This window comes from Condylostylus longicornis, unplaced genomic scaffold (genome assembly GCF_029603195.1).
Source record: "Condylostylus longicornis isolate FDR11 unplaced genomic scaffold, ASM2960319v2 ptg000092l, whole genome shotgun sequence".
In the NCBI taxonomy this organism is placed as follows: Eukaryota; Metazoa; Arthropoda; class Insecta; order Diptera; family Dolichopodidae; genus Condylostylus; species Condylostylus longicornis.
This window is the reverse complement of record NW_026578060.1, coordinates 1,666,727-1,687,044: the sequence shown is the minus strand read 5'-3', so window position 1 is coordinate 1,687,044 and position 20,318 is coordinate 1,666,727. Positions and strand designations below refer to the sequence as shown.

General features: G+C 24.6%; 2 protein-coding genes across 2 annotated transcripts in view; one reads left to right on the top strand and one right to left on the bottom strand.

Annotated features, from left to right (window-relative positions):
• Window positions 1-4,550, bottom strand: part of LOC129613823 (venom dipeptidyl peptidase 4) — a 73,912-nt gene extending 69,362 nt beyond the window's left edge. Inside the window, exon 1 of the mRNA XM_055528110.1 lies at window positions 4,142-4,550. Within this exon, the coding sequence (XP_055384085.1) occupies window positions 4,142-4,459 (318 nt within the window). The 5' untranslated portion in view covers window positions 4,460-4,550. The remainder of the gene's footprint in view (window positions 1-4,141) is intronic.
• A 9,596-nt stretch (window positions 4,551-14,146) lies between these two features.
• LOC129613828 (L-asparaginase) lies at window positions 14,147-16,648 on the top strand. Its single transcript, XM_055528119.1, has one exon. The coding sequence runs from the start codon at window positions 14,421-14,423 to the stop codon at window positions 16,248-16,250; it is 1,830 nt and encodes a 609-aa protein (XP_055384094.1). The 5' UTR covers window positions 14,147-14,420; the 3' UTR covers window positions 16,251-16,648.
• Window positions 16,649-20,318: the final 3,670 nt, after the last annotated feature.

Below are 20,318 nucleotides of genomic sequence, written 5' to 3'. Positions count from 1 at the left end.
TTACAGCAAAAAGTAAAAATTGAAAATGTTTTAATATTTTTTTCCTGTATTATGGCAATAACAGCAGTTTATACTTTCGAGTAATTTACTAATCTTAACTTTTAAAATTGTAAACGGAAATGAGGATATGTTTTGATCTGTTTTAAGCTTTGTGTAAAGTATTCTTAGTTGCATCTACGTACTTGACACCTATAAAAAATATTGTTCAGCAAAAGTTCTTCGTTGAAACATGTAGTAAGTATCCGCTACCAATTTTCATATGGAAAATTAAAAAATAATCGTCAATACCAACATACGAGTACACTAGTGACAATATGCGAGTCTCACAATCTTCAAATTAACATATGATGACCTGACTGCATTAAAGTAGGCCATTTATAATAAATATGTACACAATATATAAAATTTTTGCAATGATGGTGACAAACGATAATAAACTAAAAAATCTGATCTGGTCAGTTCATTACCTACCGTAATATGTACATTCAAATATTAACTTTTGCATCAATAAGCTTCTAAGATATGGTAAAAAATGTAATTCGGCCTTTAGTAAGAATCTAGTTCCTGAGACCTGACATATCCTAAAACTTGATCAGGTTGACCCTAATATAAATTTTCGTGAAAATCAGTTCAGCCGGTGATTGATATACAGCCAAGACAATAAGAGCGTTTATTACGGCCAGAAAGAGAGTTTTTTTACGCTTCCTTATCACGTAGAAATGCATTTCCGCAGAAAACTCGACATGTAAAATTTGGTGCTATCACATAAACTTCCTAATTGTATGCGATGGGGTCGGTAATAAATTAGAAAAGTATTATAAAAACTTGGTTTCCAGAAAATTCTATTTAAATAATAAAGTGTTTTCTAAAAAATCTTGAAGTGAAATTCAACGTTAGCAACACTATAATCATGAAAACTTTTAACGACAAGAATTACAAGAGAACACTGATAAACGAACTTAAAAGATTTAATGTTTTATTTGTTAAATAATTAAGAAATTATTTTAAAAATATTTCTGTATAATATTGAGAAATGCACATTTCTGTTGAAAACTTGGTATCTTGTTGAAAGTTCAGTGTGATCTCATTGTCTCTCGTAAGCAATATAAATATTTTGTAATAAAAGGATATTACATAGAATATGTAAGAACTTTCAGGAAATATTTAAATTAAGAGAAAAAAAATGCATACTCCGATTGAATATAAAATTTCTCTCCCTATACCGACAACCTCCATCGTAACACATAATTTTTGTAAAATTTTATCCTTGTATTATACAGAACAAGATAAAACATTGTTAGATTTGAATTTAAATTGCTCATTATGTAAATGTTCATTTACATTAATGTACATATAAAGATTTTCATAATATGTTAACTCATTTAATTGAAAGTTTAATAGAGGTAATCATTTCAAATGTTCAATTTTGAGCTTGTAAAACTTTTCTAATGTTATACATTTTGAATTCACATTTTTCTTGTTTTTGTTTTTATAAGCTTCAACTTAAACAAAATATCCTTTTCGAATATATATATGCAATATTCTTATACACAATATAATAATGCAAATGCATAAAATAAAAGAAGAATAGAAAAAAAAATTAAAAATAAAGAGAGATTATGTTGTTAATTGATTTTTTATGTACACAAGAAGAGGAAAGATTTTATATGCTTAGATTTCATATATGTATGTACATATTTATAGGTGTACAATATAAGAGACTAGATACTATAATAAAACTAGAAATGTAAGAAAAAGAACAAAAAAATTAAAATAAGTCAAAAATGTCCTTTCATAACACTAATAAGTTCAAGTTTTATTCTCTTTTTCTTTTCGTAGTTCATTTCGTATACAATAATAACAGTAATAATTTCAGTACTTGACATTTAAATACATTCTCGTATACACACACATATTATTACATATTATTATTATTATGTGTGTACTTAAGATAAGAGAAAGGATAATAAAATAAATAAAGTTTTATACAATTTTTACTTTTTTGTTCTTTTGTTATACTTACATAAAAATGCATAAAATGCCTAAGTATAGAAATTTGAATTTCTATAGAATCCAAAAAAAATAAATTCCTTGAAGGGTGGTTTTTCTTTTCAAAAAAAATTACAAAAAATTACAAAAAACGAAAAAAGAAAAATAAATGTAGGTAAATGGATGAAAATAGAAGTTAGTCGTAACTGTTGATTTTTGTTTTTTTTTATTTGTTTTTGTATTTGATTTTTGTATAAGATAAGTGGTAAAAAATAAATTAAAATGAAAAACAACAACAAAAAAGAACGAAAAAAAATATAACAAAACTTAAGAGTTAAAATTAAGAGTTGTGCGGTTTGAGTCCTTTTTTTTTACTTTTTCTTAAATATTAAATTGAGTTGGCAATTATACTCTTGGGTTTTGTACTCAGATTAGAGAAAAAAAAAAAAAAATGGGTCATACGCGAGACTAAAATTAAATTCGAAAATATTTTCACAACAAAAAAATTTTCAATTTGTTGATTTGGCATTAATATAAAAAAAAATACTTTTCAGACTAAATCACAAAAGTATCTTCCTAATTTTATGTCTAAATTTTCATTCAACTTTAACATAGACGTTTGATGATAGACATAGATGAAAGAAAATTTTGTTATTAATTAAACTTATTTAGTTTTGTATTACATACCAACGACACTTGTACGAGGTCGGATGTGGTGATTCAATCAAACATGTTTGATAGCTTTGTATGTGCAATGAAAATCATTCTCAAATCTCAATTCCACAGTTCCAGTTGTAATTAACTCTGTGCATAAAGGTAAGTACATGTAGCATGTTTTAAGGTATATAACGAAATTTTAACATTTATTTTTTTGGTTCATTATGCAGCAACGAGTTAATAAAAAGAATTCAATTCAAAAATTCATTTTCAGAATTTTTATTTTATATGTATAGGAATTGGTATTAAATAGTTTATTCTTCTATTTTTAGATTTATTAGTGAATGGGACTTCGATTGAGACGGGACTAAGACTTTCATTCATTGAACGAACACCAACAAAGAGCATACAACTTGTTATTTTGAAAGCAATTTTCAAATTAATCACAATTGCAGTCTTAAAATTTTTATGATGACATTTTAAATGATTTTTTTTTCTGTTGAGAATTTAATTTTTGTAAATTGGCTATTTTTCTATCAATCTATTTAAAGTACGGGTAAGGAAATTTCATTCCCCTCATAAAGATAAAATTATTTTTCATAAGATTTTATGAAGCAAATATTTACTATGAAGCTTTTTTTTCATTATATAATAAAGTACTTTTTACATTTTATTCTGCGCTTTGCCAGAAAAATACTATGTATTAATTCGAGTTTGTTGGAATAATAAAAAAAATAATAAAAATTATAATGTAGGCAGAGTTTAGAAAAAAATTCTGTTTTTGAATTGTGAGAAATAGATGAAAAATACTATGTATTAATTCGAGTTTGTTGGAATAATAAAAAAAATAATAAAAATTATAATGTAGGCAGAGTTTAGAAAAAAATTCTGTTTTTGAATTGTGAGAAATAGATGAAAAAGGGTCAAGATAATTTTAGAGGTTAAGAAATTTTTACAAATCATAAATAATTATGATTGTTAATTAGATCGTTATAAGATTAAGAAATTTATTTAAAATAACTATTAATGAAAATTAATTAAAAAGAAGAAAATTTTATTATTTTTGTTTGAAATTGTGAAGGTTAAGTAAAGGAAACATAAAAAAAATCCTTCAATTTCCTATCAAACGGTTTTTTTCATATTTTTTCATTTATGTGCATAATTTTTAATCCTTATTATACATAGATATAGATATCGCAGATATATTACAGAAAAGTATTAATTAAAAGTAAGTGTTAAATTTAGAGTTGAGATTTTGGTTATCGACTCGGAAATAAAAAAAGCAAATAACAAATGGAAAATTCGATTTTGATTTATCTTTGATTTTTTGAGTGTCTTAATCTTTGAACTCAGTAAAATTTATTAAGCAAAATGTTTTTTAAAAAGTTGGGGAATAGGGGATTTAATCGAAGTGTAAATTCAAAATCTTAAACATTATTTTAAAAATTGTAGAGAATAATTAATTTTTAAAGCATCAAATATAAATTCAACTTACCTCATGACTATTTTCGAATCCTTGTCTAATATCATAATTTCCATGTGCAACCATCCTTGTAGTATCTTTTGTTTTTGTATTTGAAACACTTATATCACTTTCAGTATCTGAATCACTTTGTGAGTAATTATTATTTTCAAAATTTGATGTGGATGCTGTATATATTGGAGCAATAATTTCACTTTGATTTAATACTGTATAACCAACTTTTGAAAAACGGTTTGAATTTTTTAATTTTAATTTAGTTTTAGTTTTATCTTCACTGATACTAGTGACAACTGATGTCAATTGAGGATTATATGTATCCCAAAAACTCATTCCTATTCAAATTATCTTTATTAGTATTGATTTTTTTGTATATTTTATTTACATTTATTTAATCAAAGTATTTCTATGTATTTAATGAATATTCAAATTAGGATAGAATTTTATTGCAAATATCAAAATGAAAACTATATGTATATCATTTAAATCATATTTTTTAATAATTAAATTGAAAAAATTGTTTTTAAGTGTACATATTTTAAAAAAGTATTAAAATTTTTAATGTACTATTTGTCTGAAATTAAGAAAAAAGAAGCGATAATAAAAATTTACCGATTGTCCGGTAGTATGTGTGTACAGAGTTTCTCAATAAAGACTTGACAACATTTACAAACTTTAACAAAACTTAACAACACCTCTGTACCTCTGTACATTAAAACCTATAAAACTAATTTTTAACTTTGAATCTATAAAAATATTTTTGCACTCTCAATTTTTAGCTCCTTTCGGAAGAACCGATTTATTCTCAAAGCAAAAATATTAAAATTTGATTGCAAAAAATATTTAAGAACAAAAATTGAATTATTAATATTTTACACTTCTGATGTTTAAAAATAAATCATAGTATATTAAATAAATTTTTATTTACTTAATTTCACGTTTTGTTAAAAATTTATTGGGCAATTAATTAGTAAAAGTTCATTAGAGTCATTATTATAAAGTTTTTTTTTGAAGGTTCAATTCCTCTTAATAGAGTGTAGTTTTATTTAAATTTTCGTTTTCTTTCAATGAAATTCATTTTAAATGAAGTTAATTTCATTAAGTTTATTTTAAATGCTATGCACAATATTTTTTTTTATTTTCTTCCAGCTGGTTAACTACAATTTTCTGTTCTTTCTATTTCAAATTTTAAAGCTTAATAATGTTAATAATTCAAATATTTTGTTTTCTTTTTTTTACATTACATTTTCAACGTTAAAGCGGGATACATATAAAAATTTGTCTGGATTTTTATTTATAATTGTTGTGTGATTACCTAAATGAAACTTTTACTTAAAGATATTTACATTTCGTTTTTTTGATCAAAGCAAAAGAAAATATGTAAATAAAAATATTTGCTGTAAACAAAATATTAACCTTTCGTTTTAAGTTATATTAGAAATTGTGTTTGCAAGTATATTATGTATATGTATACATTATTTCTGATATTATTTTATGCTCATGACGTTCAAAGTCTCGGAAATACATAATTAATTTAAAGCGTTTTATAGAATAGATTTTAAGAGTACAATTGAGAGCAGTACTTTAACAGTTTTACACTTTTAGTTACTAAGAGTAACACTTTTAATCAAAAGAAGGAGTAAACAAAATAATGTACTAATATCTAAAAAAAAAATATAATAATATATAAAAAAATATCTAAAAAAATATCTAATATATAAAAAAAAATTAAGTATGAGAAATTTCATAAAGAAATTCAAGAAAAAATCAAATGGAAATTTAATGGAATTGTTTATAATTAGTAAAATCTAAAAATTGTTAGAAAATAAATAAAACTACTTAACTTTATTACATTCACACATTCATATATGTATATATGTTTATGATTAATTGCAGTTTTTTTTTGTATCACACCTACGTTCTAACCAGTGATATGATAATTAAAATACTATTTCATTGGCAAGTGTATGTAAAAGCTTTAGAGAAATTAAATTTAATTATTTATAAGCAATAAACAGCACTCGGATTGTAATTTTATGTAATTTTACACCATTTTTGAAGCATATTATTAATTCTATATAGCTTAATAATTCACATGTACGTTTATAAATATTATGCAAAATTAAAATTTTCTATAACTATAATACAGTGTACAACGCGAGAACTATAAAACTATTAGCAATAAGAATAAGCAACGAAATAGATAAATTTTTACTTTTAATAACATTATCAAAATCCACTTTATGAAATTTTACTAAATATGTGACTAAATATGTGGCTGAGTATAATAATTATCTCTACAGATCAATGTTAATCTATTCACTAACCTAGTGTACTGTATACTAAAGGTAAAATTGATTAAAAACATGTTAGTATAGGTAGGTAGGTATAATTTGTTTTAGTGAATTTTATTAAAAAGCAAAAGTTTTCGAAAGAGCAATAAATAAAGTTGAAAAAAGCTCATAAAATTTTTTTTTTCGGTTTTTAAAAAAGTATTCTCATAATCTCTTGAGTTTAAAAGCCATATCTGTTTTCAACAATGAAAAAATAAAAAGAAAAACAAAACTCTGAGATAATGATGATCGAGATTCAGGTGAAGATTTTACATTATGATACTAGCACTCTTCTCAAATATGGAAGGTGATTGAAATTGATATGATAATCGGTCATTTTTGATATCTCGTTACTTTTGAAGTGGTTATCTTTTATAGTTTTTTCGTTCATCTTCACAGTTTTGGAAATATTTTGGAATTTTTATTTGAAAAACTTTATTTAAATGAAATTCATAAAAAAAGATCTTGAAAATATTTAAAGTATTTAAAGTGGCACATTATAAAAGAGGTTACCAGTTATTTATAACGTTTTTTCTACTAAGCCTTTTGATTATGAAAATTTTGTACTCGAAATAAGGTAAAAAATTTTTAATATTCACAGGTTATTCACTAAACTACTAAGTATCTAATTTCGTTAATTATAAACACCTATCGTTGTTAAATAAAAATTAACTTAGAATCGGATTGTGGGCCTTGGTTGAATATTTGAAATTTAATTGATTTTGTTTTTTAAGAAAATTAATTTTTAAATTTTAATCTTATTGTTCTATTGAATTATTTTGTAATCGACCGCAGTTTTTTATAAAAGAACAATAATTACTTTCACTATCTACAAGATATCATAATTTTTACAAAATAAATGATTTCATATATTGTACACTACTTATACGCGTATAATAATGAACAACTCAAACACCGGAAAAAATAATAAACATAATGGGTGTATGTATAAGCATGTGCAAAACTCTGACATGAATAAACCATAAATCTAATAATACGTATACGTCATGAAAAGCAGGAAACTTTTCCAATTAATAAAAAAGAAAAACAAAACCACTTTTATTTATTTCTTGTTATACCACATAACCACCATAAAAGCATATTTCATCACGAAATCGTTTTTCTTTTCTTTCTGCTTTAAAATTGAGAATTGCATAATCTAATACATTAAAGGTATTTCAGTATACTGTAATTTATATACCAAAAATGATTGTTAACTAACATAATTTTTAAAATGAAAATAAAAGCGTTTTTGTACCGGTTTCCACGATCATCATCAGTAGCAAAAAAGTAAAGAAGAATTTCAACTTTTATATATGCATGTACATATTATAATAGATAGCAATTTGTTTGCACTACAAAGCAGATAAATACATACATTCGTACATACATACATGCATACCTACATATAATTTTTTTTACTTATAAATAATAATTTGCTTGAAAACTAACTTACTGTTATTGCCGAATTCCAAAAAAGTTCATTTTTTAATTTTTAATATGGCTTACTAGTTACTTATAACTACATACAAAAATATATAATATTATATACATACATACATTTATAAATAGAAAGTTACTAAAAATTAAAAAAAAAATTTTTTTGGGCTTATTTAGCTTTACTTCTTTGAGTTCGAAATAAGATTGAAAAATGCAAAAAGATGGTAAAGTAAAAACATCACCTATATAGTTCATATGTAAATATGTATGTATGTATTGTGTTTATGTATGTATATAGAAACTTAAAAAACGTAAGAGAAGGGAGCAAATTTTTATTTATTTTGACGTTTTGAAAATCACAAAAAAACAAATTCAATAAAACTGGTTTTATTTGGGATAATATTAACCTCTTATAAAGTGAAAAAGGGAAACAAAATCTAGAAATGCCATATAATAATTATTTTATCCAAGAAATACTAAATATTATTTATAATGTAGTTAATATTGTAATGCATATTATTACAATACATATGTAATTTCAAATATATTTTGATTCATTTTATCATTTAATTTAATCTTTATCATTAATTTTCAAGTTTTATGAGTGGGTGGTAGGTGTTTTAGTATAGTAAAAATATCAAATGGAGCATTAAGAAAACAAGTTATAGCTACAACACACAAATTTTATTCCTCACCCTTTTGTACTCAACAATTTTGTAATAAGAAAAACAGCACGTTTAGCAAAAAAAATGTAAAATTAATGCACAAATAATATTGAAATTAAAAAAAATCACAGTTAGCTTTAGTTTTAAGAGAATTAAAACATGCTCGTGAAATTTAAATAAAGTTAAAAAAAAAAATATCTATAGTGAAGATTTTTTCAATCATATGGCAATAAAACACTTCTACTATGGCAATATTAGCATAATTTTGTAGGAAATGTAATTAAATATTATTGTTTATACGAAAATTTAATTTACGAATATATTTTAAGTAGAACAATTAAAAAAAGTTTAAATTAATTGCAATTTTCTGATAAAATATTATTTTATTTTAAAGTATATTATATAAGTACAAACATACATAAATATATGTGAATATTTACATTTCTTGTATTATGTTAATAATATGAATATTATAAAATAAAATAGTCTCTATAGATAGTCTCTATACCTATGTATGTATATATGTATGCTTGAAATTTAGGTGTTGCTGGTTAATACTTAAGCAAAGTGATAACTAGTGTCTAGTTAATTCTTATATCAAATAATTACAATTTAATCTAAGCTATTCTTCGAATGTAATTGCGTATGTACTTATGCAATTGTAACAAAATTTCTGATAATGAATTAAGCAACACAATATTGACTAAGATAAAAAAAAAATTAAAGATAAAATTTGAAAAATTTGAAGAATTGTTTTGGAATAAATTCTTGGATTAAATTACAAATTATTACTTACAATTTATTAATGGAAAGTTAATAAAAAGAGTATAGAAATAAGAACACACCGTTCTCAATTTATATACATACATACTTATACCTCTAGGGTTTTCTATTAGAATATTCCTTAAAATTTTAAGCGCTTTCTAATGCAACAAAAAAAATTAATTTTTCCAGTAGTTTTAATAAAACCCTTAAAGAACATTATAACTAACCAATTGTTCCAAAAAATTTTCTGACAAAATTAGATATCAACACTTATTCACCTCTCGAGACCATAAAATTTTCTAAGAAGGATAAGTCATGTTATACACTTTTGAAATAAAAATGTATTCTATTTTTTTTCGTTTCGTTTCAAGTTGAAAATGAAACATTTGCACACATTTATTTCCACAATTCATATTATATAAATGTTCATGTTAGATATTTTAATATAAGTGAAACGTACGTATAAAATCATTTAAAACTAGATAAGTGAACTTATTTTGTCCTGATTGATACTAATTGCATTTGGAAAAAGTGTTTGTCTTATTTGATATAGAAAAATAATTTAAAATTTTAATGTTAAGTAATATTTAGTAGCAAAATTTTAAAATGATAACTTTTTAAACCATCTTCTCTATACTTTTACAAAGCAAAAAAATTCAATGGTGTTTTACCCGAAATAGCAAAAATGTAGTTATGATGTTCTAACAGAAAACCCTAGACTTAAGTATTTAATATTTTCATTTTGTAAACAATTTCTACGTACGTACCCACATATATGTACATATAATTTAAAATTAATTTATTCTATTTTAAGCATAAACAAAAACAAAAAAAATATAAACGATTTTTGCCACATAAAACCATATTTTTATTTATAATCCATAATTCATTATTTTTATGAGTGTGCCTGTGTGCCTGTCATTACTATACAATTACAATTTTAATTTCAAAAAAAGCGTTTTGTACATATATGTATGTATACGTATGATATGCAAATATAATTGATACCTACTCATAAAAAGTGTTCACTAACCATATTACTTATATAGAGCATATACATTGTAAAAAAGATCTACATATATTGACAATGGTAAATCGTTTATTAAAGTAACGCGTTGGCGTAAGTACGTTAACCTGTACTTAAATAATATATATGTCATGTTATCATGCGTATATTATAATATCTTCGTACACGTAATAATACAGATTATGATTATAAATACATAATAATTCCTATATCGAGGCTTAGAAATCTAGTTGGAAAGTAAATAGTAAGTCGTGGAGGGATATAAGTATTTACGCTTATATAGTTTTTTGGCAAATAGACTTCAAGTGTCGGGAACAAGAAATAAAATTTTAACGCAAAAAATTCTATATTTCTTTCAGGTAATTATAATTATCCCAAAACCTAATTGCTTTTTATGTTTTGCTTAATATCTGTGAAAAATCTTCCTAACTAACTTTTTTTATCTTATTGAAGTTAAGTAAAAATGACTTGCGTAGGTAAATTTTTTTTATATTATGTATAATTTTTATTTAAACTAAAATAAAAAAGAATATACACTATATGAATAGCGCTCTCTATATGTATGTATATGCATTATTTATATAAAGTTTGTTAACACAAGTGTTATCAGCAACTGGTTGCTATTAAAATAGTCATCACAATTTTAAATCGTCATAAGATTAATTATATAAATCTTTTTTAACTTTTTTTTTTGAATTTATTAAAAAATATAAACATAAAAGCGAATTAAAAAAATCACAATTCTATAATTTTAAAAAACTTTTTTTCATGTAATATTATGGCATTTCTATAGAGATTTCATAAAAAGGCATACAACACAACATAATGCACATGATATACTTTTGAGTAAGATAATAGATATTAAATTTGCATGTTTATTTATTTTGTTTAAATAAAAATATTACATCCAAAACAATTACGTATTTTCTTATAATTTTAATTTTCTTAGTTTCTTAAAAACTTTCTATATCTCATATGATCGCACTGTCTACACATTTTTTTTATCGAATCTGTTATTAGACACAAATTCTTAAACACATACTATATTATAGTATTATCATTGATAACAGCTTTTGAATGTAATTAAGAGTTTACGTCAACTGATTATATGTATACACATTATACGTATGTAATTTATTTTAATTTTATTAAGAGTAAAACAAAATTATCATCACATTTAAAATTAATATTAAAATTAATGTTTTGGACCGTTTTTATTCAACGTTATAATTGTACAGTAAGGTATCACAATGTGTATGGAATTTCCGAAGGAGCAAATACAACTAACTTAAAAAAATGACTAACTAGAAATTTTTAAAATAAAAATAATTTTTAAAAATACAAGTTGTTGAGCATGAAAGCGATACATACAAGCCTACATATACATTTATATATTTCTATGTAGGTATATATATTTAATATTATGTATATATATATATAAGTATCATCTACGATAAATAAGTATACATACAAAAGCTCTCTGACTACTTACTCTGAATTGAGTATTTTAAACAAAAATTAAAAAGTCTTAATTCTAAATTATTTTCTTTCATATTTTCATTTTTCATTAGTACATGCATACAAAAAATTTTCTTTAAAAAAAAAAATTACAATATTTTTGTTTTATTAATGAATTTTTAATTTTCTATTCAAACTTGTATACAGTATATAGTGTATACAACAAAGAAACGTGGAACTGAAAAAAACAATAAAACAAACTTAATACCAAAGTAATAAAAGCGCTATACCAGGTTAATAATAGCTTATAGCATCAGTTAGACTAAGTATTATAAATCAAAAGATAATATGAGGTAAAAAGAGAGAAAATAACAAAACAATAATAATAAAAATAAGTTTCTTTTTGATATTTCTCTTCTTCCATAAGTTTGTAAAATAAAAGTAACAATAACAAAACAACACTCTTTTTGTTTCTTGACGTTCCGTTAATTTTTGCTAAAAGATCAGAGAACTTTTGCAAAGCAATTCAGTATTTTACGCTCGCAAGGTTATTACTAAACAAAGTAAGAAATTAAAAATAACATCGATTACAGTGCGGCAATTCGAATTCTCTAATATTTTTATTTTTCTTTTGCTATTAAAATTTAAGGAGCAAAATTTATCTGCATCATTTTTGTAACGGTGATGTAAATGTACATGCATTTCCATATAATAATATGTATGTAACTTGATAAAATGAGAAGTTGGTATTGATCGGCGTTACTAAAAAGAGAGTATTGAAAACTATTTATTATATTGTATAGGTATGTGTTTTACTTTCTCAGTTTACCTTTGCATTCGTTATTATAACATTACACTTTTAAAGAAAAACGATGCTAAAACGCCAATAATATGAAATGAATTATTATTTTCTTTTATTTATGAGAGAAGAAAATTTTTGCTCTGTTTAAAATTACAGTTTTTTGTTTGTTTTGAATATTCATATTGTCGCTCCTAAAAGAAAATAAGTAGTTACTTAAAAGGAACCTTAAAACATATGCTTAATATGTTTCCTTTCCTTTATCCATTTTTTAATTAAAGTTTACAATGTTCTAATTTCTACAAATAAAATTGTCGACCATGTGCTCCATTCCATCTTAAATAACGGTAATACTGAGGTCTAAAGCAGTTTTGAACATTTTTCCTTACTTAAAAAGTTTTTGATTTAATTCCTTTTTATTTTATCTCCACACAACATGCATACAAATGGATATTTTTTATATTAACATATTTTAAAACCAATAGTTTGTTAAAAAACCCTGTTTAATTATTACGTTTTAATACTCGGCGCTAGATGGCGTTAATAAAAAATGTTGACTTTGTAAGCGCTAACTGTTATATTTGAAATATTTGTTTTTAGGGTTATGTTATTTTTGTATAAATTCCTCAGCGATTCAGATTTTTTTTTGGGTAGTTGAAAATGTACATAGAAAATATAATTTTATAAAATTGTTATGAAGAATTTGTTACATTAAAATTGTTCCCAAACTGTTCATAGGCAATATTGCATACTGTTTATTAACTATCTGTAAAGATGAATAAATTTGCAAACTTTGTTTGAAATTCAATATTTTTTTTTCTTTAATAGTTTTTAATTAATTAATAATAGGTTCAGTGTTAAATAAATAATATTCCATTTTTAAAATTGCATTTAGGTTTTCTTTCACTGGCATTCAATTTAAAAACTCTTTATTCTACCAATAAATAAGTATGTATAGAATTTGGAGACTTTGACTGAACTTATAGTAAATATGTAACCCAATATAATAAAATTAATAAAAAACATAAACAGCAAACTTTTCATGAAAATTACGAATTTTCCAAAATTGTAATTTTTTCATGAAATTGGAAACTTCCCGTTTTTAATGTTTCTTCAGATTTCGATTTTTAAACATTATTGTCCGTTTTATTTACACATTCAAATCAAACCGTTTATATTCAGTTTTTTTTTTCTAAAGTTAAGATGCTTGCCGTAGAAGCGCTATGAAAAGTTGTTTAACTGTCATACTCACATGAATACTACACACACTACTAAAAAGGATTTAACGAATATAAGAGAATCATAATAGATAATAATAAAACACTTCTTATACACTAAGCAGCTATTTATTTTAATTCTTTTTTGCTTTTACTTTCTTTCTGTCTATTATTTGTGTTGTGAATGCTATGCGGCGCGAATTTATTAGAGAATTTAAAATTGAAATCGAATATATAGGTAAAATAAATAAAAGAGTTTGTATATAGCATAGCAAGTAAAAACAAAAAACTTCAGTCAGCTGTTTAACACGTTTGGGTAAAGATATATGAACGAGTGCCGGGACGCGGTATTTTCTTCATATAAAAATAAAAAATAAGAAATAAAAAAAACGCATGCGCGGTTTGCGATTTTGTAAAATAAAATTTCTATTTAAATGCTGCTTGCCTATATTTTGTGCAATATTTTTTTTAAATTGTATACGAGTAGAATACGCTTCGCCGGTAAAATATTTTTTTTCGTGAATTAAATAATATAAAAATTCTGCAAAAAATTTTTCTTGTCTAATAATTTATCAAATTACAATTGCAATATGACAAAAACTGTGCCCATTGGATCTATAAAGCAAAATTCTAGTTTTGGAAATTTAAAATCTTTTGAAGAAGATGTTGCTGAGGCCCGAGTATTGGTAATTTACACTGGTGGAACAATTGGTATGATGAGAAATAATGACGATGTACTAGAACCTATAGCCGATACCTTAGTCAAAGAATTAAGACAATATCCCAATTTACATGACAAAAAGTATGCATCAAAGCGTTTTGGTGATGAGAATAATATGACGCCACTTTGTCTTCCATCGGTGCAAGGGGAAACGAGGCGTATTATATATTCGGTTATAGAATATGATCCATTACTTGATTCAAGCAATATGTCAATTAAAGAATGGAGTCAAATTGCTGAAGATATTAAACATTCATATGAATTTTTTGATGGATTCGTTGTGTTACATGGCACCGATACTTTATCTTATACAGCTTCAGCTCTATCATTCATGTTCGAAAACTTAGGAAAAACCGTAATAATAACTGGTTCGCAAATACCAATTTTTGAGACAAGAACCGATGGAAAAGATAATTTTACTTCATCATTGATTATAGCTGGAAATTATTCAATACCTGAGGTATGTGTGTTTTTTGGTACAAAATTAATGCGTGGCAATAGGACTATAAAAATGAGTTCGAATGCTTTGGATGCCTTTGATAGTCCAAACTGCCCTCCATTAGCGAAAATGGGAATTAAACTTAATATTGATTATAGGCAGATTTTTAGGCCATATAGTGTGTTTAAATTTACAGTTCATTCGGTATTAGATGAAAATGTAGGAATATTACGTTTATTCCCAAATATAACAACAGCAACATTTAAAGCCTTCTTGAAACCACCTATGAAAGGAATCGTTTTGCAGTCATTTGGATGCGGTAATATTCCATCTAATAGGCAAGATATTCTTGATGAACTAAGCAACGCTAACAAATTGGGGATAATTGTTGTAAATTGTACTCAATGTACTGAGGGAAGTATTTCAAAAAGTTATGAAACTGGTCACGTTTTATATAACTTAGGTGTTATATCTGGATATGATATGACACCAGAAGCAGCCCTTAGCAAATTGGCATATGTTCTCGGAAAAGACGAATGGGATTTTGAAACAAAGAAAAGAATGTTACAAACAAATTTACGTGGTGAAATGAATACAGGAAAAGACAATAAATTACAAGAGTACGATTTAATTGATGCTGTAGCTAGATCATTACCATCAGCTTCACCTGAACAAGTTGAAGAATTAGGGGCAACTTTATTTCCTGCTATGGTTAATACAGCTATTCTAGAAAATGATATTAATAAAGTGAATAATTTAAAATCATACGGAGCCGACTTATCTGCTAGTAATTATGATCACAGAACATCATTGCATATTGCATGTGCAGAAGGGAATTTTGAAATGGTTCAATATTTGTTATTACAAGGAGTAAGTGTTCATAAAAAAGATAGATTCGATAGAACAGCGTTGTTAGAAGCAATATCTGGTAATTATCATGACATTATTCGTTTATTAATGAAATGTGGAGCACATTTAACTGGTTCGTCGAGAGCAGTCGGTGAAGAATTATGTCTAGCTGCATCAAAAAATTCTGTTGCAAGATTAGAATCTCTTAGATTGGCTGGTGCTGATCTATCGCAAGAAGATATATCAGGAAGAACTGCATTACATTTGGCAGCATTACATAATCACATTGAGGTAATAGAATTTTTGTTAGATAAAAATGTTAATAAAACTCATTTAGACATGCTAAAACTATCACCATTAGATTATGCTATTAAGGCTGATAATGAAAAAGTTATTGAAATGTTAAAGTAAATTCATGTCAATTGAGTCTCAAACTAAAATTTAAGACGTCTATATTTTTAAAAGTACATACTTGTGTGGGTATGTGTGTATAGTAATATACTAATCAATAATATTTATATTTAATGTTGTGTAACAATAATAATGTATAATGACACACAAAGGTTTACATAAGTATTTTATATTTGTAACATATGTACATAAATGTATGTTATCTAGTGAATTGTAATTGCGGATATTCCCGTATTTTTAATTGAAAAGTAGTAAGATTGATGAATAATAAAAATTTGGTGTAATCTTAAATGTTTTAATAATATCGCTATAAACAGCGAGCTACAAATTTGTATATGTATGACATAATTTTTATTTTAATCACAATACGCATTGTCTTATTCTTAGGAATATTTTAAGTATGTAAATAAAATAAGTAAATTATGCGAATATTACTCATGTTTTATTTCTGTTCTACATAAATGCATAACTTTCAGAAGATTTATTTAATTACCTACCAAAATCTGTATGAAAAAAATTCCCACTCCCACAAAATTCCACAAAAATTGATTTATAAATATGTATGGAAATTTTGCACAAAATTTCAGTTATTATAAGTCCTAAATAAAAATAACTATTAAATCTACTTCAGATAACTGACATAATAAACAAACTATTATAGAATTCATTTATATACATACATATGTATGTGCACAGTGGAAATGATTATAAAACGATTTGCGTGTTAACAGGTCAAAATATTGAAATTGCTCAGTTTATAAATAATAATAATAATTATTACTATTATAATTATAGTACTTTATGTGAAAACTCTTTTTTGTTTGGTATATGTACATACATATGTATTTCATTTTCGTGTAACAGTAATATGCAGTATGTTACATACCTATTAATTTTCTAATTTTTACGTTCTTATGTAAATACATAATGTTTGCATACAAATTACGTTGTTCGCGTTGTCAGTGTATGAAACTAGGTAAGAAGGGTAAAATTAAAGCGACTGTTGTTTTTTAATATTTGTCCTTTTAATCGAGTTATATTTCGTTCTTACATTTTCATGTTATATTCAACAACCTGTATTGTCTTAAATTTTTGAAGCTTTGAAGCTTAACTGGGAATGTTTTGTTTAAATGAGCAATACTTACATATATGTACATACATACTATTCTTTATATACATATGTATGTACAAACGCGTCTCTTTAGCTATAACGGATTGAATATTGAAATATAATTTATGAAGTTACCTAAAACATACGTAAAAACACATCCCAGTAGAAACTGTAGATGAAGATATTTAAAATATTTATGTGTTATATATTGAAAAGCTTAATATACGTATTATGTATATACATAATTTAATGTTTTCTACTAAGAACTCATTAGCCATTTTATATTTAAGCTGTTCAAAACTACATACATATACTTATACATGTGTACATACATAATATTAGGTAAGTATGTGTATTTTTATATTTATGTTTGCTTATATAAATATTTCTTCATTTTTGTAATTATTTCTTGTAATCTTGTTTTTAATTCAGACAACATAGTTACATTAAGTAGAATGAACCTTACATAACAAAATGATAACACAGCTTACAGTCTTTAGTCTTATAAATAGTAGACAAAAATAATATACATGTTATATTCAAAAAGTATAGATTAAACCTCGGAAGAAAATCTTAATGAATTGTACACGTTGAGTTAATACATAAGTATGTTCATGTGTACAAAAGAAACACGCATAATATGCGTTTTGATACAAAAATGGAAAACCAAGAGCATCGGGAAGGCTATAGAGAAGTTAGCGACCGAGTTTCTTTACATTTTTATTGGATAATTGTGGTAATATACATAGGTTAAAATTTTACCTATTTTACAATACTACTTGGGTACATTCATATGTATGTACATATTAGAAAATTTTCCGGGATTTTCCTAAATAAATTTTTCTTAAGTTAAAATATACATATGTATTTCTATGAAATTCTCTCAACTAATTTCTATTTAACATCACATAATATAGATATAGGAACTGGCTACATTTTCCTTAAATAGTTTTCCTTTTTCTTAAATAGATTTGGCCTTTTTTCATGTTGAAGAGATTTTACCGTATCTGAATCACTCTAATTATATTCACTGTTTTTGTATTCTGAATTTCTTTTTGTATTTTGCAAAAGTAGCACAAATTTACTATTTTAATATCAGTAAAATGGAAAAAAACACTATTGTACATATTATGTAAATAACAGTATGGATTGATAACGAAAAAATGTTGTTGTCTGGTCTTATAAGCATGTAATTAAATAATCAACATCTTGTTTATATATATGTACATACATTAAGTGTTTAAATTTTTCGAATTTTCATATGAAGCGAAATTTACTATTTCCATACCTATTTACATAAACTTATGAGCAAACATAATGTACATAAGTTTATTTTCGCCGCAAAAATAAACCGTTGTTGTTTTATATTGTAAAACAAGATACTGTGAGAACCGTGAATTTTAGGTTTGTAGGTTCAATACATTTAATCGTAAAATAATATTAAAATAATTTTAAAATAATTGTTATGTTAATTCCACAAACTAATTTTATTGATTGACATTGTATAAACGTACTACATATTTATACCAATGGAAGCAAAAGTATATATATGTACATAGGTACATAGATGTGCTTTACATACGACATTATACATAAATACACACATATGACATACAAGAAAATGCAAATATCAATATCAGTTAGTAACAATAAGAAAAAATCAGATAAATCCAAAATGTGTTAATTACTGCTATTATCAGAAAATCTTATTTCTTTGAACATAAATTGTTATTTAAAAATCGTAAGAAATTCACACTAACAATATAGTGTTTACATAATTATAAATAATTATAGTATAATAATATGGATTTCTAATCGAGAGTGGTCACTCGTATCCACATATGACACCTTACACACGTTCAGTGAGTGTAGATGTTTGTTGTTTAAATTACATAAGTATATTTTTTGTTGGCATTTAAGAGAACGGCAAATTTAGAGTGTCTCTTTGGCATAAGATTAGCGAGAGGTACATATGTGTATGAAATTACACATGTCTAATAAGATAAGTGGGTCTGAAAAGCAAATTTTTTTATAAAACGGTTTTTGTTAGGTCTTTTCTGCGAAATATTTATAAATACGAGTATTAAAAATATTCTTACAAATATAATTTATGTAATAATTTCAAAGCAATTTCTAAATAATAAATAAAAATTATTAATAAAATATCAATCAATTTGAATCAATTGTATTATTTAATACCGTAATCATTTAATTTATAAGTTAACCAATGTGATACGCGGCGCTAAAATATGACCATGAAATTTATAAACTAAAGCTTGCATAAAAGTGAAACTATACATATGTATGTATGTAAATTTTTACTTTTATCATACAAAACATAAAGTGTGTATATATGCGTGTTTAAATGTTGGACTTGAAACTGAATCATCCAGTTTACTATACCCGCAATATATGATATAATAATAATATTATTGACTAATATATAGAAGATATAAGCAATTTGTTAAGACGTATACAGAGTGTTTCGCATAAAGTGGCAAATAATATATACTGACTGTACATACTTATGCATGCGTGATGCTCTCGATTTTAATTTTTTTCTCTATTTATTCAACCAACAGCAGCGTCTAATTTACTTATTTTATTCTAATGAGAAGAAAGTAGAAAAAATGAGAGAATGGGAAAGTGATCAAGGCAAAACAACTTTTGATAATTTTTTTGTATGAAAATGGCTTTATCTTAGAAAAAGATCGTGAGTTTTGGAATGTTGAAAGAGGTTATATTTGCAATATTTCTTAAATGAAATGTTGATTTTCAACTATTGCTATGAAATTATGATTAAATTATGTGTAATATTTGTTATATTTGAACAATATTTTTAGAAAAAAGCTAATATCTTGCTAATATTTCTGGAAATTTTTCCATTAACTTATCGGCAAAAAATTAAGTGTCCGTGACTCGTAATGTCTGTAACGTTTTAAATAAAGGCTCTTCAA

Bases quoted from the DNA above. Each gene is read 5' to 3' on its own strand.
- LOC129613828 (XM_055528119.1), top strand. From the start codon at position 14,421: ATGACAAAAACTGTGCCCATTGGATCTATAAAGCAAAATTCTAGTTTT.